Source organism: Phocoena sinus, chromosome 15, assembly GCF_008692025.1.
Source record: "Phocoena sinus isolate mPhoSin1 chromosome 15, mPhoSin1.pri, whole genome shotgun sequence".
In the NCBI taxonomy this organism is placed as follows: Eukaryota; Metazoa; Chordata; class Mammalia; order Artiodactyla; family Phocoenidae; genus Phocoena; species Phocoena sinus.
Genome location: NC_045777.1, coordinates 3,523,730 through 3,549,193, shown reverse-complemented (window position 1 = coordinate 3,549,193; position 25,464 = coordinate 3,523,730). Strand labels below are relative to the sequence as shown.

General features: G+C 48.6%; 1 protein-coding gene across 2 annotated transcripts in view; it reads left to right on the top strand.

The window, feature by feature from the left end:
• PHACTR3 (phosphatase and actin regulator 3) overlaps positions 1–25,464 on the top strand; it is a 217,906-nt gene that overhangs the window by 131,538 nt on the left and 60,904 nt on the right. The window contains exons 5-7 of one of the 2 annotated variants that reach the window (XM_032605525.1): positions 8,138–8,350; positions 10,871–11,045; positions 11,855–12,102. In XM_032605525.1, the coding sequence (XP_032461416.1) occupies positions 8,138–8,350; positions 10,871–11,045; positions 11,855–12,102 (636 nt within the window). The remainder of the gene's footprint in view (positions 1–8,137; positions 8,351–10,870; positions 11,046–11,854; positions 12,103–25,464) is intronic. The other variant, XM_032605526.1, reaches the window with a different exon arrangement.

Here is a 25,464-nt window from a genome sequence, read left to right as displayed (position 1 = left end):
GGTCCCTTACCATCCATCCTCCCGGGGTGTCTCTGCTTGTTCCCTCCTAACTTCTGAGTGGGACAATTCTCTCCAAAGAAGCCGATGTCTGGGAGCATCTTAGCTACCCCAAGGCAGTAGGGCAGGATGGAGAAAAGAATGGCCTGTATCGGGTTATCTGCAGGGTGGGAGGAGCTCAGGGCAGCCTCTGCCACATTGAGTGATTCTTGGTGGGAGCCGTGGTGGTGGTTCTTGTGATTTAAGTTGAATAGACCAGGGCAGTTGTCAGGTATGGGGAAGGGGAGGAGAGAGGGAGTGAGGGAGGGATGGAGAGGAGGAAAAGCACAAACCTACCACAGAAGCTGTGTGCTGTGAAGTCTCTACCCCCTGCTCGCTCTGACCTGTTAGCAGTGTTTTCATAGAAACCTTCCAGGCAACCCGGCCATCAGGCAGGAGGCCTGCTCCCTCGTAGAACTGCGGCTGTAAACATTGCCAGGCCCGGCGTGGCGGCTGCGACGTGCCCTGCGTCCCCACGGCGTTGGGCTGAGAAATTCGGGCGTGTACACGGGCCTCTTTGGCCGGGGCCTCTCTGGCTGGCTCTTTGGTTTCAGAGCCGGGGGTTGAGGGGGGCACCTGTGCTCCGCTGCTGCTTCCCCAGATGCCACTCACACCTGCGCTGTCCCCTGCTGCCCCGGCATCCCTCTGGCCTTTGCGGGCACCTGCCGAGAGCGGTGCCCTACTCTCCCTGGGGATGGCTGTCCCTCTCCAGTTTCACCCCAGCTTGGAGACACGATAGGAGTTTGGGGTCTGAAGGGCTGTGGCCCTTGGGACAGTCCTGGCCTCTCCTGCAGAGACCCTTTTGTCACCACTGTGTCCCCCACCATCTGACATCAGTCGGGCCAGCGGTTGGCGGGATTCTGATGGCCAGCTGAAGGATTGCCTTCCGCCGGAGTCCTAGCAGCCCAGCACTGCCCTTGACCGCGGAGCCTCCCTTCTGCGGGCCGCTGCACCCCACCTCCCACTGGCACCCCTCCCTGGCAGACTTTCTGCTCCCGTCAGCGCCCCCTCTAACCTCAGGTGCTTTCTGTCCACGCTCTTGATTTGGGGTTGGATTCTCGAGACCAGAGTTGGTTTGTTGAGATCACAAATCTGTATTAAGGACTTTTCTCCTGGTGAGACGTGCTGTTGGGTCTGGGGTTGTGATGATAATGTGTCTGGGTCTCTCCTCCCGGGTGGGTGTGAGCAGGTGAGCAAACCTGGTGACCCCTGGGCTGAGTCCATGCAGTGGGTGCTCTGGAGACTGGGGCGGTCCAGCTGGGGTAGAGGGATGAGTAGAAGTTGTCCGGCCAGAGAGTGAGGGAGAGAGCGTCCTGGTGGGAAGAGGGACCCTTGCAAGGACTGAGAACAGGGTCAGCTGCTTTCTCTGTAAAGGGCCGGCTGTAAATCTCATTGGCTTTGTGGCTAGGAAGGTCTCACCTCTGCCGGGTGAGGATGTGCAAAGGAAAAGGAATGGCTGGGTGCCAGCAAGCTTTATTTGCAAACAACCCACGGGCTGGATTTTGGTTGCAGTGGGTGGCCTGGGAGTAGGAAAGACCATGGGACTTTAGCAGAGCTGTAGGTAGATGTGGTCAGAGCCGGGATAGGATGGAGAGAGAGAGGGCTGGGCCGGACAGCCCTTCCCCGAGGGCAGCCCTTCCCCGAGGGCAGCCCTTCCCCGAGGGCAGTTGGTTGGAGCCACAGTGGGGTTTGCACTGTAGGAGAAGCCCTGGGCCTCTCTCTGGTCAGTGTGTAGTCTGTGGTGATGGGAGGCAGCTCCATCCCTCACCGGGGCTCTTCCTTCGCTCTGGCCCCAGAGAGGTCCTGAGCCCCTGGGGTGGGAGAGATGATGTTATCTGGTGGCACATGTACACAACTTGAAAACATTTTAGGAGTAATGTTCATTTTCATTAATTAGAGCAAGTGGTATGGGTTTCTCATTCAGGGTAGTGATAGTTTCTTAATAAATAAATTGAAATTAAAAGCATGGCTTCGCTTAAAGTAAAATATAGCAGACAAAAATATGGAAAAGTACAGGGCCATGTCCAATCTCCAAAGCAGGGCTGATTCATTCCTTTGGGCTGTGGTCAGTGTATTAGCAGCTACTGACCTTTGTCATAATGCTGATGACAACAAGGGCCATCACACTCGGCCGCTTGTGTGCAGGACGCTGTTCGAAGTGCTGTCATGTATATTGGCTCATGTGACCCCCAGGTGATTGATGGGGGTTCCATGAGCCACCTGGAAACACCCCCCAGATGATTGATGCAGTTGCCCCCTCTTACTCATGATGGAAATGAGGTACCCAGGTCAAGTAACTCATCCAAGGGTATAGAATTTAGGGAATTGAGAGCAACGTCTTCGACATCAGGTTGACCTGGGTTTGAGATGTGACCGGGCGCCTCACCAAGCTGTGTGACCATGGACAAGTCACTCAACCTCTCTGAACCTGAGTCATCAACTATAAATGGAGATAATGTTGCACTTCTCAGGGTTGCTAAAATTAAACCACTTAGCTCAGTCGTCACTCACACTGAGCGCTCAGAAAGTGTTTGCTGCTGCTCCCAGGGATTGTCCTGTCTTTATCATCATCATCACTTTTGTCATTGTCATGGAAAAGCAGCCCTTGGAGGGAGGGTGATGCATTAAAGCCTGGTATTGGGTTGCCTGCAAACGCCCCCCAGAGGCCCTGCATCTAAAAGCATGTGTGGGTGGGGATGTGGGTGCACCTGCACTTTGCTATTGATCGGGGGACCCCCCCCACCCCCCACCGGCGTCTCTTGTAGGCCTGGAATCCTCCATCAAGAGCACTGACCAGGGCTGTGGCTCCTGGTCTCTACCGAGAGGACTGGCCTTGAGCAAAGCCCCTTCAGTGAGGGAGTGGATTGTAATCTAACTCAGACACCTTAAACTCATTTCTTCAAACATTGCCTAGGCTTAAAAATGGGGAGCATTCATGAAAAATCCACATGTGCAGCTAGCTGCTTTTCAACAATCAAAGTCCGCGCCCACTGGGCCCTTGTTCCCACGCAGCTGCAGTCTCTGGGAGCTGAGAAAAGGTTATCTCCTTTGCGGGGGGGGGGGGGGTGGGGCGGGGTGCTCACCTCTTAGCTCCTGCTTGGGCCCTTGGGTGTATGAGTTTGTGATCCCTTCCATGAAGGTGAAGAGCCTGGTCTTGGGAATCAACCCCTGTGCTGCGCTGGGGGTGATGCCTCTCCTTGGCCAGGTGGTGACACCTGGATTGGGGCTGCTGCTTCTATGTGCCCCAAACCGTGGGGTAGGGCTGGGGGCATGGGGTTATATCCAATGATGCAGATATCTCCGGAAGGAAACACTGTCAAAGATTCTGACTGTGGTTTTCTTTGATCAGAGAACATGCTGGGTGTCACTGGGGTTCTGTAAAACTGACCACGGCAGCTGTCCCCCCAGCCCTCTAGGTCCCTCCTCTCAGGCTGGTCTCTCTCGGTCTCAGAATGTCTCCGGTGGGTGATAACTGGGTATGAAGCAAGCCCACCACCCAGCAGCACGCCCCAGGCAAAAGGGCCTTGGCTGGGAGCTCAGTTGGTGAGAAGCGACCTCTGCTGGTCAGGGCCGGACAGGGACAGCCCCGAGGGAGGGATTCCAAATGCGGGGAACATGCAAAGCTGATGTCGGCTTCTACATTTAAAAAAAAAATTTTTTTTGATATAACACTTGAGACTTTAACAGATGTTAACGTTTCAGTTTTGACAAGATTACTTAATACAGTGGTAGCTGCATCCTCACATGAGATGTGCAGGAAGGTGTAGTTTGGCAAAGGAGACACTGAGACACCAGTTTCCTAGACCGAGGATCCCTCAGACAGGTCAGGGTGTGAGGGGGGTCAGTGTGGAGAGACATCGGAGGAGGGTGTTTGGGGTGAGTTCCTGGTGTGTTGGGTCCCGGGGCCCTCAGAGCAGAGGGTGGGGGACCCACTGCATCTTGGGCTAGTGGCGGGGGCTGTTAGAATCTTACTCTGTGACCTCTCTGGTTGAAGGGCTGTGACCACTGACTCACTCGCAGAAATCCAGAGCTGCCCTGTCCACTAGCTGCGTGGCTATTTCAATGAATTAAAACCAGAGAAAATAAATCCATCTCCCCCGTTGCACCGGCCGCTTGTCAGCTGCTCACTGTAGCAGACAAGGAGGCGTTTCTGTCATCTGAGAAAGGTCTACTGGGTGGCACTGAGGGTGAGGGGTGGCCACACGTCCACTTGGGTGCACAGCCAGGGGAGTTTGCTGTTCGGGTCGCCAGCCCTTCCAGAGTTTTCTGCACCAACAGAGACCTTATAACCTGCAAAGCCAAAGCCCTTTACAGAGAAAGCTTGCTGACCCTCATTTAGAGAATGGGTTTGGGGTGCCACGGGTGGAAGGGAAGGCGCTTGAAGGTCATTGCTGAGGTTCAGGCAGAGGCTGTGGCAGCTGACACTGGGAGGACAATATTTCCGAGAAATATTTTGGAAGCAGAGTGCCCAGGATGTATTCATGAATTAGATACGAGGGGTGGGCATGAGATGGAGAGGACAGTAGAGGGATTGAGCATTGTGTCCAGTCTGGCTGGACAGCTTGGGGGGTGGGGGGAGCGTGTACTGAGTCTGGTGAAGGTGGGGCTCTGTCTTGGTCAGTGCCATGTCCACAGCTCCTAGGGCCCCATAACTGTTCAAGGACACTTGTGGGATGGATGGATGGATGGATGGATGGATGGATGGATGGATGGATGGATGGATGAGTGAGAGAGAAGAGGGACTGGGGAGGGGTTTCTCTTGGGAAATCAAGAGATGGGTTTGCGCGTGATTCATTTTGACTATTTGACCTCCAGAGGGAGGTGTCAATGTGGCCAATGATGGATGAGTCTGGAGCTCTGAGAAAGGGTCAAGGGGGTTGACAGAGATGAGATGGATTTGAAGCCAGAGGACTGGAGGAGAGAATTAGGTGAGAGAGTGGGTTAATGGGGAAGAGGACCAAGGGCTGGGTCCTGGGGCAGCCCAGGGGGAGCCTGAGAGGGGCTGAGCAGCTGCAGCCAGAGCGGCAGGAGGGAACCAGGGGACGAGGTGTCCAGGACCGCAGGGGAGGGTGCAGGGGTAGACATGGCAGGACTGTGCTGAGACAGAGCCGGGGGGACCCTGACCCAGGGCCGTCTCCTTGTTAACCCTTCTCTCGGCAGCCCTCCCAAGGGGACCCACGGAGTCCAGTTCAAACACGCCCACCCTGTCCAGACTCCCAGGTCCGTGCGGGGAGACCAAGGCCCAGAGGGAGCAACTGGCTGGTCGGGGTTTCCATGATGGCAGTGCCCGGGAGAGTATGTCACAGCTGTGGGTCTCACCACAGGCCTCCCTCGCCAAGAGACACCACAGAGCATCCCCTTAGAAGTCTAAGTAGTGTCTGCCTCAAGCAGGGGCTCTCAACCACGGGCATCCTCCCCTCCAGGGGGCATGGGGCAGTGTCTGAAGATAGTTTGGGTTGTCACTCCGGCATCCGGCAGATAGAGCCCAGGGCTTGCTACTAAACATTTTACAGGCAAAGAATTATCTGGCCTCAAATGTCAATACTGCCAAAGTTGAGAACCCCTGACCTAGAATGAGAGGAAAACTCATCCATGTTCCAAAATAATGCTTCGATCCCTGGCAATGTGGCCCATGACCGTCCAAAGTGCTGAATAGCTTCAGACATCCCCTCCACGACCTCGTGGAAGTCTCCCTCCCTTGTAGTGGGCAGGAGAGGCTGTTTTATACAGATGTTTGTACAGATGAGGAAACCGAGGCTCAGAGAGGTGGAGACCAAGGTCGCTCCTCTGGAAATGAGTCCAATCACAACAGAGGCAAAGGATGGGTGGGGGAGACTGGTGTGGTGAGCTTGAGATCAGGTGAGCCTTTCCTGTGCCACCTGTCTTCCCCGAAACCGTGACATTGGGAACACGCTGGATGCCTAGAGGATAGAAACCAAGCCTGGACCGAGTACTCAAGCTCACTCCGGCCCCTCAGCCGGTGGTTCCGGCTGCAAGCTTGGCCACTGAGGGCCCGGGAGCATGACCTCCCCAGGATCAGGGTCCACTGCCCTGCTTTGATTCACACAAGCCAGGAGGCCCAGTGCCCACATGGAGAAAAGGGACCTTTCCACACTCACCTATGGCTTAACCGAGGAAAACACACAACTTTTTTTTTACCTAGAAGCACAGAATGTTTATTTTAATGTTATTTTTGCAAAACCTATTAACTAAAACAGTCGGAATTGTAGACTCTTAGAAGTTGCAGGTCACAGTTCATGGGACGTAACAATAGTCTTGACGTCTAGGAGTCTTTAGAAAAAACGCCTATGAACAAATATTACTTTTGAGGACAGTTTTATTATTGTCAATAATAATAATAAAATAAAACCATAGTGTTTTCACGTGGGTATTTGTGCAGGGCATAAGGTAAGGAGCCTTCTGTAGTGGCTGTTCTCAGCTCAGACTGACCTTATGATACAAACCTGACTCTGTCTTCTGCAGTGGGTGGGGGGGGACGTTTCTCTTCTCAGATCTTATCAGGATTTGGGAGGGCCACAGCCCTTCTAAGGCAAAGACTGCATTTCTGTGAGCTTCACAGGGAAAAGGCCTGGCCTGAGAGGTCTTCAGCTGCCAACAGGGACGCCAAAAGGACAGAAATGGTGATAATCAATGGGATGCCTGGGACGTGCAGTGGTCCTTTCTAGAGGTTCACTGAAGCTTTGTGAGGGCAGTGATAAAGCCTGCCTCGGTCAGCACCACGGACAGTGCCACCCCCCCAGAAGCGTTCTCTGGCTGATGGATGAATCCCACACGGTGACTTTGGGGCCAGCTCTGTCAGGCTGTTCCCAGAGGATGTCAGGGTCTTCCCCCTTAGGTGGTTGCAAAGATGAAATTAGACGATGTGGGGCGGGGCACCCGGGTGTGTGCTCTGAGTGGGCAGGAGGGCTGGGGTCCCGCGGTGGGGATGGGAGGCCGCCTCTCTTCTTGTGTCAGGGATGGTAGGTTTGGGTTTGAGCTCCCCCCGTTTCCCCCAGCCCCTGGTCTGATGGGCTCATTTTCCCCTGTAAAGCTGGAGGTGAGGCCGCACAGGAGGAGGGCGTGAGAAGCTGCAGGTAGGAGAGAGACAGAGAAGGTCTGAAGCAGAGTGAGCACCTGCTGGGGCAGAGCTAAGGGCCCTGAGGGTGGTGGTCCTGAGATGGCCAGGAGCCATCTGTCTGTCTTCCACAGCACTCCCCAGGGACAGGAGCCGGCAGATGGAGGCTTCATCCAGAGATGGGGTGTTCCCATTTAGCTAAATGCAAAGGAGGGGTGGCAGAGGGCTTGGGGGTATTGGTGAGACGGCTCTTGAGTGATGGATGGTGGAACTCGAGCTGGAGAAAGAGAGAAGGGGAAGGAGAGGTTGATGGGTTGGGAGAAAGCCCAGGGGCGGACAGGCCAGGGGAGGGGGGAGCAGTGCTTCGGGAGGGGGAGATGCCTGAGCCAGCAGCTGGGAGGAGGGGGGATGGGGACTGTGGACGGGCTGACCCTTCCTCAAAGCTGAAGCTCCCTGCTGTTCCCCTGCCACTCAGCTCACAGCCCTCACTCGGGCAGGACCGTTGTTAACCAGGCACGTAAAACCAGTCACTGCGGGATCTGAGGGTCTGCGGTGTGCCAGCCGCACATCTCATTGTCGCTTCTTGATTAAATCTCACAATCCTGTGAGGGACTCTTGCTGTTAGTCCGATGTCATCCACGGGTAAGTGGAGACACAGGAGATTAGGAACTCGTCCAAGGTCGCAGAGTAAGTGCAGGGGCCAACTGACATCTGATTCCAAAGCCTGTGTTTGTGACCAGCAGCCCCAGGTGAGGTGGGAGCTTTAGTACTACCTACGGAGTGGAAAAGGGACAGAATCGCCCACGCCCTTGAAGTTATTTCCCTCCCTCCCCCCCCTCCTCTCTACTTCTGATGTTTCTGTTGATAGTAGAACTCACGGGGAGTGAAATGTGTATGAGAGGTGACCCCTCTGTACCCTGCCCCGTGATAACAAGCCCACCCAGCCAAAGCTCCCTTGCTGTCTTCACACCCACCCCAGCCAGAGGAACTGTGGTTTGTGAATTCTCTGTTTTGCTTTTGAACCAGCCAAGATGTCGTCCGCATCCAGAGATGAAGAAGCAGGTGCTGCTGGCAGCCTCCCACCTACCACGGACGAGCCCTCTCAAGCCTTAGCTGGGTCCGACTCCCTGGACAGTCCTCCCAGACCCCTGGAGAGATCCGTGGGCCAGCTCCCCAGCCCCCCGCTGCTGCCCACCCCACCGCCCAAGGCAGGCTCCAGAACCACGAGGAGTGTCACAGGTGGGCCTACATGCATCCACCCATCCACCTTGCTTCCTTTTTCCTTCCGTTCATCCATCCATGCCTCCGCCCCGTCCTGACTGGCCTCCCACTGTGGGCTGGTTCTCACCCTTGGCTTCTGCGGTGCTCTGGGGCTCTGGGCGGGTCCAGGGGAGCAGAGCTGGAGACGGGAGGGCGCTCCTTAGCCAGGAGGAGCCCTGGTTGTCAGAGGCAGACAGCCCGGGCTCCCTCAGACACGTGTGGGGCAGCGCTCAAAGGTTTCTTCCGGAAGGTGGATGCAGGAGGCGTAGCCACAGCCCCCAGGATGGGGGCTTTATCTTTCTGGACATTCAGGTGTCTGCCTGTCCTTCTCTTTCTGCTTCTGAGTCAGTGTCTATCTGTCTGTCTCCTTACCTCCCCCCTCCCTCCCTCTCATCCCCTCTTTTCTCTCCCTCCCTGCCACTCCCCATCTCCCCTTCCTCTGTCTCTCTGTCTGTCTCGTGATCTCTGCTCATCTCTGTGAGAGCTCCGTCCAGCAAGGCGGAGCCACGAATCCACACTGGACTGTAGGGTGGTGGTCAGAGAGGGGAGCACGGCTGAGCAGAGGCCCGCGAAGGCATCGCCTCCTGGAGCTTTGGCCACGCTGGCTGAAGGGTCCCAGGAAGTAGGGCCGTTGTCTTTTCAAGTTTGGGTATTTCTTGTCCCGGCCCTGCTGGAAACAGGAGACACACGCTGCAGGGCTCAGGGGGAAAGCAGGCCTTTCACAAAGAGGCGACTGTTTTTAGGAGTAAAGCCTTGTGTGCTGCCTCTGAGGGCGGGGCCAGGAAGATGAGAGTGGAAAGCAGAGTTCAGCTTTGCTCTAATCCTTGGCCCCCACCTGTAATATGACTACTCACCACTTGTCAGGATCTGCCCGCCCCCAGGCACCGCAAGGAGGCCAGCCCCTCTGGGGAGGGAACGTGTCCCCACTTGACAGTTGAGGGAACTCTGCCATCACCCCTAGTCCCAGCGCCTGCGTACAGCAGCTGCTCAGCGAGTGTGGGTAACTGATCGAAGGAACAGTCAGGTGATCTGACCCCTCTGTCTGCTTTCTGCCTCTTTCTCCATCTCTGGGAGTCAGGGTGTTCAGTCCTTGGGTGACATGGCCACACAGACTAAAGTTTTGAGGCAAATAATCTGCATCTTGTTACAGACTGTGTGCGAATCCCCCTTCCATCCATTGAAACGAGACAGTTGGAAATCCACTGGATAAGGCACCATCCGCCCGGCTCCTGTATAATTAGTTCAGGGACCCTCTGTCCCTGTTGTGCTTAGACAGGATCAGACCTCAGCCCGTTTCATGTCCCGTGAGTCCTCTCTCCCCGTGTCCTAAGTCCTGGGTCAGCTTCTCTGACTCCCCCCCAGCCCCTCAGGGGCGAGGAGCTCCTGAACTTCGGAGACCTTTTCTGACAAGTCACCGAGGAGTCTGGGGACTGGATTAGGGCGGGAGGGGGGGAGGGTTACGAGCTTTGGCCTGGATCCCTTACACCTGAGACTGCATTTTGGCGACTTGGTCTTCGTTTCCTTTAGGGGGAAATAGTTGCTTCAGCACGCGGCCACTAGGTGGCAGCAGAGGAAGAGAAAGGCCCTTCACCTGGGCTTAACTGGGGCACAAGGGGACGGAGGCTACACACTCAGTGCTCCCCACCCACCCCGGGTGCTCGCTCGGCTGAGATAGCCACAGCGGCCCCCAGCCCACGAGCTTCCTCAGCCCACCCTCCCCCAGGTGTCAGGGAGCCACCTGCACCCAAATCCCACACACAGACTTGCTGTGCTGGGTCTGCGTGGTGTTTAGTATTTTAAAAATGTGTTGCCAACGTTTTAAACATATCAAAATATGTTTAAGTATTAAATATATTATATATCTATATTTATCTGAATCACTTTACTGCACAGCTGAGACTAACACAACATTGTAAACCAACTATACTTCAATTCCAAAAAAGAAAAAAAAGGAAAAAAATATAAAATATGTTTAACGGGCAGCCTTTGGGGCCCTGGGACTTGCCATCATCAGGCCACATCTCGTCCCAAGGAGAATGGGAGAACCGTGATCAGAAGGCCCCCTCTGGTGAGGTGCAGGGTTGGCGGCGGACGTGAACGGGTGACGTGGGGAAGCAGAGGGGGCCGTGGTGGTGGTCCAGGATGAGCGATGGCCGTAGAGCTTGGGGAGTTCTTTCACGTTCCGCAAAAGGAAGTATGGCTTCAGGAGTTTGTAGTAGAGAAATGGGAAGGAGGCTTTCGGTGCCTGAGACCTTGCGGGGGGCCTGTGGGCACTGCCATGGGCTCAGCTCAGGGATGGAGGATGGACTGGAACTGGTCAGGGACAAAGCTCGTCTCCGGCTTTGGGGGCGAAGGGACATGGTGCAGCATCTGGTACTAGTGGGTTCACCTGGCCGGGAGCCCTGTGTCCCCTCTGCTCACAGGCTCCTGTGTTTTTGCAAAGCCCCACTTCCCCGCCACCAAAGACTTACCTTCTTGTTGGTTCTTCTTACGCCCCAGGCCAGGCCACACTCTTCCAAGGCTCTGGCGGGAAGAGTACTGACCCTCCTGTCCGAGGCCAGCTTTCCACGCCCACGGGGTCCCCACATCTCACCACTGTCCACCGGCCACTGCCCCCCAGCCGAGTCATCGAGGAGCTGCACAGGGCGCTGGCCACCAAGCACCGCCAGGACAGGTGAGGCCCCTCCCCTGGCAGCGGGACCTGTGTGCCCACATCCCCATCTGTGGCCAGCCTTATGGGTGGCAGTTACGGGGGGAGGGCTCCGGGTTGAACTCAATGCTCTGCTGTCACCGTCTTGGAATTCCTAGCTTCTGAGCAAGGAGCTTGTGTTTTCATTTTGAACCGGGCTGTTTAGCTGGTCTGTAGCTGGTCTCAGTTGCCACTTTCCGGGAGAGGTCAAGTGGGTGATGTGCACCGTGGGGACCAGCTACAAAGTCCCTGCATTTCCCCCGGAGGATCCAGGGATCCAGGCTTGGGTGGGAGCATCCCGGGGGAGAATCGAGAGGGAGAAGTAGCCGTTACGTTGTCTCGGGACTCTGACGGCTTCCCGTTTTCATTAGGCAAGAGCACAAGCCTGCTTGGAAGCTGACTCTTATTCTTGGTCTCATATGCCTCATAGACTGAGGATAAGGGAGTCATCGAAGGGCAAAACAGACAATGGAATACGTGTGTGGCTTGGCAGAAATATTGGACAAATAAAATGCCCTGCTCAGTTCTGAGGAAATCCTTGATCTGAGTGTTTGCTGCTCTCAGCCTTGGCGGGGTTTATTACATGCGTGTCTGTGACATTCGGAACAGCACGTTCTAAGCAGGCATTTGCCTTGGACTCAGAGCCGTGGGTGCCTCTGGCTCTTGTCCTGGGTATCGGCTGCACATACTTGGGGGACATCTTTGCAACGCCCATTATAAGTCTTCAAGTCGACTTTGCAGGGTTTGCAGGTGAAGCTGGACAACGTATAACACGAACTGCCTTTCTGGTTCAGTTTCCAAGGCAGGGACAGTAAGGGGTCCCCGAAGAAACGCGTGGACGTCCGGCTGTCGAGGACGTGCAGTGTGGAGCGGGGCAAGGAGCGGGGCGAGGCTTGGAGCTTTGATGGAGCCTCGGACGGCAAGTGGACCGTGGCTCAGGAGTCCGAGGAGAATAAGGAGAACCTGATCACGAATTCCGAACTCAAGGATGACCTGCTTTTGTATCAAGACGAAGAGGCCCTGAATGACTCCATCATCTCTGGTGAGCGGGGGGTGGATCCCGCGGGGTGGGAACCTCCCACCAGAGGCACGCACCCAAGGCCGCCTTCGAGGGGGCACTTCTGCCGCCAGCACAGAGGGGGCGGGGGAGTGATGGAGAGAGATACCCCCCTCTCCTTGTTTTGTGAGCAGGCTGCCTGCGGGCAGGCTCAGGGCACAGTTAGGATGGACCTGAGTGAGTTTGTTTTATTCTGCCCATCGCATATTCATTTTCACGTGTATTGGAAAAAACAAAAGTGGCTCAGTCAGTGACAGCATCACTGCTTGGGATGACACGGCAGGAGGTGGTGTCGGTGGCACTCGGATGGCCAGCGTTTGGACAATGTAGCAGAAAATGTTAACAGGAAAGCGAGATGAGGTGGAAGTGGGAGGGAGGGAAGGAGAGAGGGGCTGATGCCAGTGGTCGTCTCGGAAATACTATAAGCGGCATCATCTGTTTGTTCAGGACCACGTGTTCACGAGGCCCTAGGAGGTCTGTCCTCACAACATGTTCTAAAGGTCAGAGTATTTGGTCTGTCTTACCCTTGAAGATCTGGGGGCTCAGAGAGACAGAGCATCCTAGACCCCTCGTGACGCAGGTAAAAGGGTGCTGAGTCCTGGTGCAGGCTGTGCTGAGCTTCGTCTCTTGTAGGAGGGTCGAGGGTGGACGTGGCTATAAGGCCTTTGGGGAGGCTTCTTGTTCCCAAGTGAGGGGTTATTGTTCTTCCTGAAAGCATCTCATGGTGACCATCACTGCCACAGGCAGAGCCCTGGGTTCAGCCACGGGGGACCTGGTCTGGTGTTGGTGGAGAGTCGGGAAGGGGCTGGCATTGAACCTGAGCCGGCTGGTACTAAGCGGGTACAGGCAGGGCGAATCGTGACCAGGTGGACAGACCAGGAGCCCAGGGCCAGACACTGGCCTTGACTGTCATCCCCTCCTGCGACCTTGCATACCTCTGGGCCTTTTCCACGCTGGTCTAGCGAAGCACTTCCGGGAGCACGTGCTGCAGTACACGTGGGGTGACACGGCACCCATGAGGTTGGAAGAGGCTGATAGATAGTCGAACTGAGGTCTTCGTGGCAGAAGCTCACAGCCATAGGGCCCTGGACGTCTAAGGAGAGGTTGAAGCTTGTGATGTTTCCCAAACTTACCTGGCCCTGGGACCCTTTCCCTTAAACACCCGTCAGCATCCTGCCGGATGGGGTGACGTGGGACACATCTGAGGACGGCTGGCGTAGACAGGGCTCACGGGCTGGGACAGGTCCCTCAACCTCGGCACCGGTGACACTGGGGGCTGGACAGTCCTCTGTGGTGGTGCTGCCCTGGGCCTTGTAGGGTGTCTGGAGCGTCCCTGGCTTCTGCTTGCTGGACCGCACTCCCTCTGGCTCTGGGCGAGGGTTCTTCCTGCCTCTTTCAGCTGCCGGGGGCTCCAGTGGTCCTTGCCTTGTGGCTCTGATCTCTGCCTCCGTCTTCACATCAGCTCTTCCATGTCCTCTCCTTTTCTTATAAGGACACTCGTCATTGGTTTTAGGGCCCATCTGGATAATCTGGGATGATCTCATTTTGAGATCCTTACCTTAATTACATCTGCAAAAGCAAATTACATCTTTTTTTTTTTTTCCAAATGAGGTCACATTCCCAGGTTCCAGGTGCACCAATCTTTGGGGGTCACTGTTCTACCCAACACTGTCACCCCTGATGGTGTAGCATGTTCTTTTTCTTATTGAGCCAAGGTTGCCCCTGGGACCTTTTACCCCCAACCCCTCGCCCGGGTCCTCAGCAGTGGGACCAGTCCACGTGCCTCAGAGGAGACCTGCTGTGGGAAGGAGTGGGTCCCTGCCTGCCTCGCCCCCCGACCCCTCATTGATCAGCTCCGACCTTCTCCTCGTGGCTCTGATGACAGCGCTGTGAACCTTCCTTCAGGGCTTTGACACAGTTGCCGTTTTACCCTGATGTTTGTCCTTGTCTGACTGTTGTCTGTCTCCCCACCAGTCTATCGTTATTCGACTGTTACTGATGACCTGATGTATGTGTTTGACTGCTGTGCCCCCTCGTCCCCGTGTGTCTGGTTCTAAGTAGGAGTCAGTGAGTAGCTGCTGCATGAGTGGCTTTAAATACCATCTGCCAATCCGACGGGTCCTGCAGCCCACGTGGCCCGAGCTCCAAGGGGTTGCCCTGTTAACTCAGCACGTCCCCCTGGGGTCTCAGAGGTGCGGCTGACCTGACATCTTTGGATCTGAGCTCTTGATCTTTGCCTCCAAACCCAGACCGTTCCCTGTCCTTGTGAGCAGGGCCTCTGACCTTCCGTGGCCTGGGGCCACCTTGCCGCTCTCTGGACTTTGCACCTGACACGCAAATGGCTCCTCCTTGAAGACATCGGGCCGGTCCCCCTCTGCTGCGCTCAGCCTCCCCCGAGGCTCCCTGCCTGCGCCATCACCTCTGTTCCAGCCTCTCCACACAGACAGACGTCAGGGAACGTCACCCCTTGCTCACATTCCTCCAGTGGCTTCCGAGGGGTTTAACGCCCTGACCTCACCAGGACCTGCGTGGCCTGTCCCTGTCCCCCGGGCTTGTCTCCTCTCCATGCCCCCTGGGACCCAGCCATACACCCTCCCTGCATCTTACACGCCCTGACCACAGGGCTCCCATGCTCACCACGCAGGAGATGTGTGCGGCTCCACGGGGTTTAAAACACCGCTTCCTCCAGGAAGCCGGCAGGCATAAACAAGCGACTCCTCTGCCAGTCCCTACGCACACAATAAATGTCAGTGAATGATGGGGTGTCGGGATGAAAGGAGATGGTGTCTGTAGCCTCACGTGGCAGATCAGCCGTTTCGCCACCTCCGAGGGTCCTCCCAGGACGTGGGGCAAACCTGAGTCTCTTGTTGTTTGTCTTCTCAAACCGGCGTCCTTAATTGAACTTGGCGTTTGGCTGTGGTGACAGGAAGAGGGAGGGTGGAACTCATTCTAGAAACTCTGCTGTTGTTAACATGCCCAGGATCCCACCAGGCTGTGCTCAGGAAGGACTGCACTGACTCTGTTTGCAAACCCAGGTAAAGCCACCCCTCTTGTGGGCATCGTTGTCTGGGGCTCAAGGTCAAGGGCTCACATCCAACCCTAAGAGCATCCGGTGGAGGGCTGGGCGCATTGCACGCAGTGAGGCGGATCTGGGGATTCCCGACGCCCACACACTGACCCCTGACATCTGTAGTTGAGGCCACGGTACACAATCCGGGGTCCCTGAACCCCTGAGATCCAGGGCAGAAAGTGGATTCTTTGCCTTTATCATATTCTCACGTGTGTTTGTAACTCCCTCAAAGTTACGAATCTCTGGGACACCATGCTTGGAGGAAAAAAAATTCAATGTTGGTTCTGGGAAAAGTCTATAAATCTTACTTTTGGGGCCAAGTGGGTCATAGTGGGAAAGGCTCATAAACGTATTCTGCTTGGCCTGGTAGGACAGTGGCAAAGATCAGCTTTTATTTCCTTCGCTCGAGTTCAAACCCCGCTCCCGGCTTCCCGCTGGTGTGTTCTTTGTAGATCTCTGTGGTGCAGAGGCAGTGGTTTCATCAATTATTAACCATAGAAACTGCACTGGTATTTATTTATTTATCCTCATAACTCCCTGTCGATGGAGCCTTTGCAGGTGGCCTCTCATCCAATGTGAACACCACAGGAAGTGCTTGTTATCGAACATCTTGCCAGCCTGCTACTCTAGTAGTAGCTACCTTAGGGTTTCATTTCTGGAGATGGTGGAGGCCCCATCCGAGGCAGCCCTGCCCCTGAATCAGCTAGAACACTGTCCTGCTGGATCCGGTTGGAGTGAAAGATGTATTTGCTTTAGTCTGGGTCTGGCCGTTGGATTTCCATGCAGGGCACATACGATGTCTCGATCAACACAAAGATGCATTACAGGCTGTTGTGTTTGTGCCTCGTGTGCTGTGTTTATGCTCCCACGTAGGCTTGCGTGCGTATGTGTCCACACGGTACCTTTGTGGGCATGTGCAGTCAGTGCCAGGTAACTGGGGACATTCTCAAGTCCATCAAAGGTGATTTTTTTAAAAAAGATTTTGTTTTTTAGAGCAATTTTAGGTTCACAGCAAATTAAGAAATATAGACTTTTCCCGTATTCCCCCGCCCCATACCTGCACAGCGCCCTCCGTTCCCAGCATCCCCTCCACATGGTGCATTTGTTACAGCTGATGAACCTGCACTGACACACGGTCGCCCAAAGTCCATAATTTGTTAGAGTTTATTCTTGGTGTTGTACGTTCTGTGGGTTTGGACAAATGGATAATGACGTGTCCGTCCTTACAGTATCATATGGAGAAGTTCCACTGCCCTGAAAATCCTCTGGGCTCTGCCTGTTCATCCCTCCCTCCCCCCAACCCCTGGCAACCACTGATCTTCTTACTGTCTCCATAGTTTTGTCTTTTCCAGAAGGTCGTATTTGGAATAATATAGTAGGTAGTCTTTTCAGATTGGCTTCTTTCACTTAATAATATACATTTATGTTTCTGCCTTGCCATTTCATGGCTAGATGATACTTAATTTTTTTTCTTATTTTTATTTTTTCTTCCAGTTTTGTTGAGATACAAATGACATGTAACGCTGTGTAAGTTTAAGGTGTATACAGCATGTTTTTCACTTACATACATCCTGAAATACCACAATACGTTTAATAAACATCCATCATCTCATATAGATACAAAATTAAAGAAATAGAAAAAATATTTTTTCCTTGTGAGGAGAACTCTTAGGATTTACTCTTTTGAAACTTTCATATGCAACACACATCAGTGTTAATTACATTTATCGTATTTCTCGTCTTGTAGGTTACATCCCTAGTATTCGTATTTCTCGTGTTGCACGTTACATCCCTAGTACTTACTTATAACTGGCGGTTTATACCTTTGGATCACCTTCATCCAATTCCCCCTGCTTCCATCTCCCACCTCTGGCAACCACAAATCAGATCTCTTTTTTCTATGAGTTTGTTTTTGAAGTATAGTTGACCTACAGCACTACATTAGTTCCTGATATACAGCATAGTGATTCAATGTTTCTATACATTTCAAAATGATCTCCATGATTTCAAAGTGATCTCCATTCGTCACCGTACGAAGATATCACGTAATTATTGGCTATATTCCCCACACTGTACATTTCCTACCCGTGGCTCATTTATTTTTCAGCTGGAAGTTCGTGCCTCTTAATCTCCCTCACCTGTGTCTCTCCTCCCCCACCCCCTCGTTTCTTTTTAATGCAGAATAATATTCCACCGTCTGGCTGTATCCCAGTTTATTTATCCCTTCACCTACTGAAGGAAGTCTTGGTTGTTTCTAAGTTTTGGCAACTGTGACTAAAGCTGTTATAAGCATCCATGTGCAGGTTTTTGTGTGGGTATAAGTTTTCAGCTCCTTTGGGTAAATACCAAAGAGTGAAACGGTTGGATCATAGGTTAAGAGGATGTTGAGTGTTGTAAGAAACCACCGAACAGCCTTCCAAGGTGACTGCTCCATTTTACATTCCCACCAGCAATGGATGAAAGTTCCTGTTCCCCCACATCTTTGCCAGCATTTGGTGTTTGTCAGTGTTCTGGACTTCGGCCACTCTTATAGGTTTGTAGTGGTACCTCATTATTGTTTTAATTTGCATTTTCCTAATGACACATGATATGGTGCATCTTTTCATGTGTTGATTTAACATCTGTATATCTGCTTTGGTGAGGTGTCCGTTAAGATTTTTGGCCCGTTTTTTAATTGGGTGATTTGTTTTTTTATTGTTGAGTTTTTAAATATATTTTGGATGACATTCCTTTATCGGATGTATCTTTTGCAAATATTTATTCCCAGTCCATGACTCTTCTTCTTATAGTCTCAACATTGTATTTAACAGAAGTTTTAACTTAGTAAACTCCAGCTTATCAATTGTTTCTTCCTTGGAGTGTGCCTTTGGTCTTGTATCTAAAAGTCATTACCATACATAAGGTCACTTAGGTTTCCTCCTAGGTGATCTAGAACTTTTATAGTGTTGTGTTTTGCATTTCAGTCTGTGGTCCACTTTGACTTAATTTTTGTGAGAGGTGAAAGTTCTGTGTCTAGATTCATTTTTTGTTTTTATTCTTTTGCATGTTGATGTCCAATTGTTCCAGCACCATTTGTGCAAAGATCATCATTGCTTTATCGTGTTGCTTTTGCTCCTTCGTCAAAGATCAGTTAACTGTATTTATGTGGGTCTATTTCTGAACTCACTCTTTTGTTCTATTGATGTATTTGTCTCTTCTTTCACCAATACCACACTATAAACTAAGTCGAGTAGTGTCAGTCTTCCAACTTTGTTCTCCAGTATTGTGTTGGCTATTCTTAGTCTTTTGCCTGTCCATATAAACTTTAGAATGTCTGCCAGTATCCACAAAATACCTTGTTGGGATTTGGATTGGGATTGCACTGAACCTATAGATCACGTCAGGAAAAACTGACATCTTGACAATATTCAGCCTTACTGTCCAAGAACATGGAATATCTCTCCATTTATTTGGTTCTTCTTTGATTTTGTTCATTAGAGTTTTGTAGCTTTCCTCGTATAAATCTTGTGTATATGTTGTTGGATTTATATATAACTGTTTCATTTTGGGGGATGTTAATATAAAGGCATTATGTTTTTAATTTCAAATTCCAGTTGTTCATTGTTGGTATAATGGAAAGCAATTGACTCTTGTATATTAACCTTGTATCCTGCAACCTTGCTACAATCACCGATTAGTTCCAGGAGTTTTTCATTGATTCTTTTGGATTTTCTACATAGATAATTGTGTCATCAGAAAACAAAGACAGTTTTATGCCTTCTCACTCTGTGTACCTTTTATTTCCTTTTCTTCTCTTTTTGCATTACCTCCTATTCCAGTATGATATTGAAAAGGAATGATGGAAAAGACATCTTGCTTTGTTCCTGATCTTAGTGGGAAAGCTTTGAGTTTCTCACCATTAAGGATGTTGTTAGCGCTCGGTTTCTGTAGATACTCTTTATCAAGTTGAAGAAGTTCCTCTTTGCTGAGTTTACTGATGTGGTTTTTAAATTGAGGTAACGTTGGTTTATAACATTACGAGTTTCATGTGTACAGCACTATATGTTTACTTCTGTACACACTACAGTGTGCTCACCACCCCAAATTCAGTTTCTATCCATCATCATGCAATAGACCCCCTTTGTCCATTTTGCCCTCCCCCTTGTTTCCCTCTGGTAACCACTACTCTGTTCTCTGTATCTACATTTTGGTTTATTTATTTGTTTGTTTTTTGTATCGCACACGTGAGTGATTTCATTTGGTGTTTGTCTTTCTCTGTCAGACTTGTCTCACTTAGCATAATATCCTACAGGTCCATTCGTGCTATTCCGAATGGCAGGATTTTATCTTTTTTATGACGGAGTAGTATCCTGCTATGTGTGTGTCTGTGTGCGTGTATGTATATATGTACACAACTTCTTTATCCCTTCATCTCTTAATGGGCAGTTAGGTTGTTTCCATATCTCTTGGCTATTGTAAATCATACTGGGATGAACGTAGGAGTGCATATATCCTTTTGAATTAGTATTTTTGTATTCTTCAGATAAATAACAAGATGTGGAATAGCTGGATTGTATGGTAATTCTATTCTTATTTTTCGGAGGAATCTCCATATTGTTTTCCATAGTGGCTGCACCAACTTACATCCTCAGCAACTGTGTATAAGGGTTCCCTTTTCTCCACATCCTCTCCAACCCTTGTTATCTCTTGCTTTTCTGATAATAGCCATTCTAACAGGCATGAAGTGATATCTCACTGTAGTTCTGATTTGCATTCCCCTAATAATTAGTGATGTTGAACATCTTTTCACGTGCCTGTTGGCCATCTGTATGTCTTTTTTTGAAAAATGTTCAGATCTTCTGCCCACTATTCAATCAGATTTTCTGTTTTGGAGTTGTTGAGTTGTATGAGTTCTTCATATATTTTGGATATTAACCCCTTATTGCATATATGATTCGCAAATACCTTCTTCCCATCAGGTAGGTTGTCTTTTAGTTTTGTTGATGGCTTCCTTTGCTGTGCAGAAGCTTTTTTAGTTTGATGCAATCCTATTTGTTTATTTTTGCTTTTGTTTCCTTTGCTTGAGGAGACGTACATAGAAAGGTATTGCTAAGACTGATGTAAAAAGAGCATCCTGCCTATGTTTTCTTCTAGGAGTTTTATGGTTTCAGATCTTATATTCAAGTCTTTAATCCATTTTGAGTTAATTTTTGTGTATGGTGTGAGACAGTGGTCTAGTTTCTTATCTATCTATCCAGTTTTCTCAGCTCCATTTATTGAAGATACTATCCTTTCTCTGTAGTATGTTCTTTGCTCTTTTGTTGTAAATTATTTGTCCCTATATATGCGGGTTTATTTCTAAGATCTCAATTCTGTTTCTGATCTATGTATCTGTTTTTCTGCCAATTCCATGCTGTTTTGATTACTACGGCTTTTGTAATATAGTTTGAAATCAGGGTGTGTGATACCTCAAGATTTGTTGTTTTCTCTCAGGATTGCTTGGGTATTTGTGGTCTTTTGTGCTTCCATATAAATTTTAGAATTTTTTGTTCTATTTCTGTGAAAAATGTCATTGGGATTTTGATAGGGATTGCATTGACTGTAGATTGCTTTAGGTAATGTGAACTTTTGAACAATGTTAATAGTTAATACTTTTCATCCAATGAGGACACAGAATATCTTTCTGTTTCTTTGTATCTTCTTCAATTTATTTCAACAATGTCTTATATTTTTCAGTGTACGAGTCTTTCACCTTCTTGATTAAAATTACTTCTTTTTTGGTACCAATTGTAAATAGAATTGTTAATTTTACTTTATGCTAGCTTATTGTTAGTTTATAGGAATGCAGTGGATTTTCATATATTGTTTTTGTACCCTGCAACTTTATTGTAATCATTATTTTGAGTAGCTTTTCGGTGGAGTCTTTGGGATTTTCTATACATAAAAATTATGCTGTCTGCAGACAGTGACAATTTTACTTCTTCCTTTCCCATTTGGATGTCTTTAATTTCTTTTTCTTGCCTAATTTCTTTAGCTAGGACTTTCAATACTACATTGAACAAGAGTGGTGAGAGTGGGCACCCTTGTCTTCTTCCTGATCTTAGAGGGATAACTTTCAGTTTTCCACTATTGTGTATAATGTTAGCTGTGGGTTTCTTTGTCATATGAGGCCTTTATTAGGTTGAGGCACATTCCTCATGTACCCATTTTATTGAGAGTTTCTCTCATAAATGGCTGTTGAATCTTGTCATATGCTTTTTCTGCATCTACTGAGATGATCATATGATTTTTATCCTTCATTTTCTTAGTGTGGTGTATCATATTGATTGATTTGTGGATGTTGAACCATCCTTGCATCTCTAGAGTAAGCCCCACTTGATCATGGTGTATGATCCTTTTAAGGTAGCACACGTGTTCAGTTTGCTAATATTTTGTTGAGGATTTTTGCATTTATGTTCATCAGAACTATTGGCCTGTAATTTTCTTTTTTTGTGTTGTCTTTATCTGGTTTTGGTATCAGGAAGATGCTGGCCTCTTAAAATGAGTTAGGAAGTGTTCCATTTTCTTCAACTTTTTGGATGAGTTTGAGAAGGATAGATATTAAATCTTTGAATGTTTGGCAAGATTCACCTATGAAGCTGTCGGCCCTGGACTTTTGTTTCTGGAGAAGTTTTTTAAATTACTCTTTCAATAATCTTACTAGTGATCAGTCCTTTCAGATTTTCTATTTCTTCATGATTCAGTCTTGAAAATTTGTATGATTCTAAGAATTTTTTCATTTCTTCTAGGTTTCCCAGTTTGTTGGGAGTACAGCTATTCTCTCTCTATTTTTTAATATCTTTATGGGGATATAATTCCTTTACAATGGTGTGTTAGTTTCTGCTTTATAACAAAGTGAATCAGTTATACATATACATATGTTCCCATATCTCTTCCCTCTTGCGTCTCCCTCCCTCCCACCCTCCCTATCCCAACCCTCCAGGGGGTCACAAACCACCAAGCTGATCTCCCTGTGCTATGCGGCTGCTTCCCACTATCTATCTATTTTACTTTTGGTAGTGTATATATGTCCATGCCTCTCTCTTGCTTTGTCACAGCTCACCCTTCCCCCTCCCCATATCCTCAAGCCCGTTCTCCAGTAGGTCTGTGTCTTTATTCCTGTCTTACCCCTAGGTTCTTCATGACATTTTTTTCCTTAAATTCCATATATATGTGTTAGCATACGCTATTTGTCTTTCTCTTTCTGACTTACTTCACCCTGTATGACAGGCTCTAGATCTACCCACCTCATTACAAATAGCTCAACTTCGTTTCTCTTTATGGCTGAGTAATGTTCCATTGTATATATGTGCCACATCTTCTTTATCCAAGCATCCGATGATGGGCACTTAGGTTGTTTCCATCTCCGGGCTATTGTAAATAGAGCTGCAATGAACATTTTGGTACATAACTCTTTTTGAATTATGGTTTTCTCAGGGTATATGCCCAGTAGTGGGATTGCTGGGTCATATGGTAGTTCTATTTGTAGTTTTTTAAGGAACCTCCATACTGTTCTCCATAGTGGCTGTATCAATTTATATTCCCACCAACGGTGCAAGTGTGTTCCCTTTTCTCCACACCCTCTCCAGCATTTATTGTTTCTAGATTTGTTGATGATGGCCATTCTGACTGGTGTGAGATGATATCTCATTGTAGTTTTGATTTGCATTTCTCTAATGATTAATGATGTTGAGCATTCTTTCATGTGTTTGTTGGCAGTCTGTATATCTTCTTTGGAGAAATGTCTATTTAGGTCTTCTGCCCATTTTCGGATTGGGTTGTTTGTGTTTTTGTTATTGAGCTGCATGAGCTGCTTGTAAATTTTGGAAATTAATCCTTTGTCAGTTGCTTCATTTGCAAATATTTTCTCCCATTCTGAGGGTTGTCTTTTCATCTTGTTTATGGTTTCCTTTGCTGTGCAAAAGCTTTGAAGTTTCATTAGGTCCCATTTGTTTATTTTTGTTTTAATTTCCATTTCTCTAGGAGATGGGTCAAAAAGGATCTTGCTGTGATTTACGCCATAGAGTGTCCTGCCTATGTTTTCCTCTAAGAGTTTGATAGGTTCTGGCCTTACATTTAGGTCTTTAATCTATTTTGAGCTTATTTTTGTGTATGGTGTTAGGGAGTGATCTAATCTTATGCTTTTACATGTAGCCGTCCAGTTTTCCCAGCACCACTTATTGAAGAGGCTGTCCTTTCTCCACTGTACATTCCTGCCTCCTTTGTCAAAGATAAGGTGACCATATGTGCATGGATTTATCTCTGGGCTTTCTATCCTGATCCTTGATCTATCTTTCTGTTTCTGTGCCGGTACCATACTGTCTTGATTACTGTAGCTTTGTAGTATAGTCTGAAGTCAGGGAGCCTGATTCCTCCAGCTCCGTTTTTCGTTCTCAAGATTGCTTTGGCTATTCGGGGTCTTTTGTGTTTCCATACAAATTGTGAATTCTTTTGTTCTAGTTCCGTGAAAAATGCGAGTGGTAGTTTGATAGGGATTGCATTGAATCTGTAGATTGCTTTGGGTAGTAGAGTCATTTTCACAGTGTTGATTCTTCCAATCCAGGAACATGGTATATCTCTCCATCTATTTGTATCATCTTTAATTTCTTTCATCAATGTCTTATAATTTTCTGCATACAGGTGTTTTGTCTCCTTAGGTAGGTTTATTTCTAGATATTTTATTCTTTTTGTTGCAGTCGTAAATGCGAGTGTTTTCTTGATTTCACTTTCAGATTTTTCATCATTAGTGTATAGGAATGCAAGAGATTTCTGTGCATTAATTTTGTATCCTGCAACTTTACCAGATTCATTGATTAGCTCTAGTAGTTTTCTGGTAGCATCTTTAGGCTTCTGTATGTGTAGTATTATGTCATCTGCAAACAGTGACAGCTTTACTTCTTTTCCGATTTGGATTCCTTTTATTTCGTTTTCTTCTCTGATTGCTGTGGCTGAAATTTCCAAAACTATATTGAATAAGAGTGGTGAGAGTGGGCAACCTTGTCTTGTTCCTGATCTTAGTGGAAATGCTTTCAGTTTTTCACCATTGAGGACGATGTTTGCTGTGGGTTTGTCATATATGGCCTTTATTATATTAAGGAAAGTTCCCTCTATGCCTACTTTCGGCAGGGTTTTTATCATAAATGGGTGTTGAATTTTGTCAAAAGCTTTCTCTGCATCTATTAAGGTGATCATATGATTTGTCTCCTTCAGTTTGTTAATATGGTTTATCACATTGATTGATTTGCATATATTGAAGAATCCTTGCATTCCTGGAATAAACCCCACTTGATCACGGTGTATGATCCTTTTAATGTGCTGTTGGATTCTGTTTGCTAGTGTTCTGTTGAGGATTTTTGCATCTATGTTCATCAGTGATATTGGCCTGTAGTTTTCTTTCTTCGTGACATCCTTGTCTGGTTTTGGTATCAAGGTGATGGTGGCCTCGTAGAATGAGTTTGGGAGTGTTCCTCCCTCTGCTATATTTTGGAAGAGTTTGAGAAGGATAGGTGTTCGCTCTTCTCTAAATGTTTGATAGAATTCGCCTGTGAAGCCATCTGGTCCTGGGCTTTTGTTTCTTGGAAGATTTTTATTCACAGTTTCAATTTCAGTGCTTGTGATTGGTCCGTTCATATTTTCTATTTCTTCCTGATTCAGTCTTGGCAGGTTGTGCATGTCTAAGAATTTGTCCATTTCTTCCAGGTTGTCCATTTTATTGGCATAGAGTTGCTTGTAGTAATCTCTCACGATCTTTTGTATTTCTGCAGTGTCAGTTTTTACTTCTCCTTTTTCATTTCTAATTCTATTGATTTCAGTCTTCTTCCTTTTTCTCTTGATGAGTCTGGCTAATGGTTTATCAATTTTGTTTATCTTCTCAAAGAACCAGCTTTTAGTTTTATTGATCTTTGCTGTTGTGTCCTTCATTTATTTATGATCTGATTTTTATGATTTCTTTCCTTCTGCTAACTTTGGGGTTTTTTTGTTCTTCTTTCTCTAATTGCTTTAGGTGCAAGGTTAGGTTGTTTATTCGAGATGTTTCCTGTTTCTTAAGGTGGGCTTGTGTTGCTATCAGCTTCCGTCTTAGAACTGCTTTTGCTGCATCCCATAGGTTTTGGGTCGTCGTGTCTCCATTGTCATTTGTTTCTAGGTATTTTTTTATTTCCTCTTTGATTTCTTCAGTGATCACTTCGTTATTAAGTAGTGTATTGTTTCGCCTCCATGTGTTTGTATTTTTTACCGATCTTTTCCTGCAACTGATATCT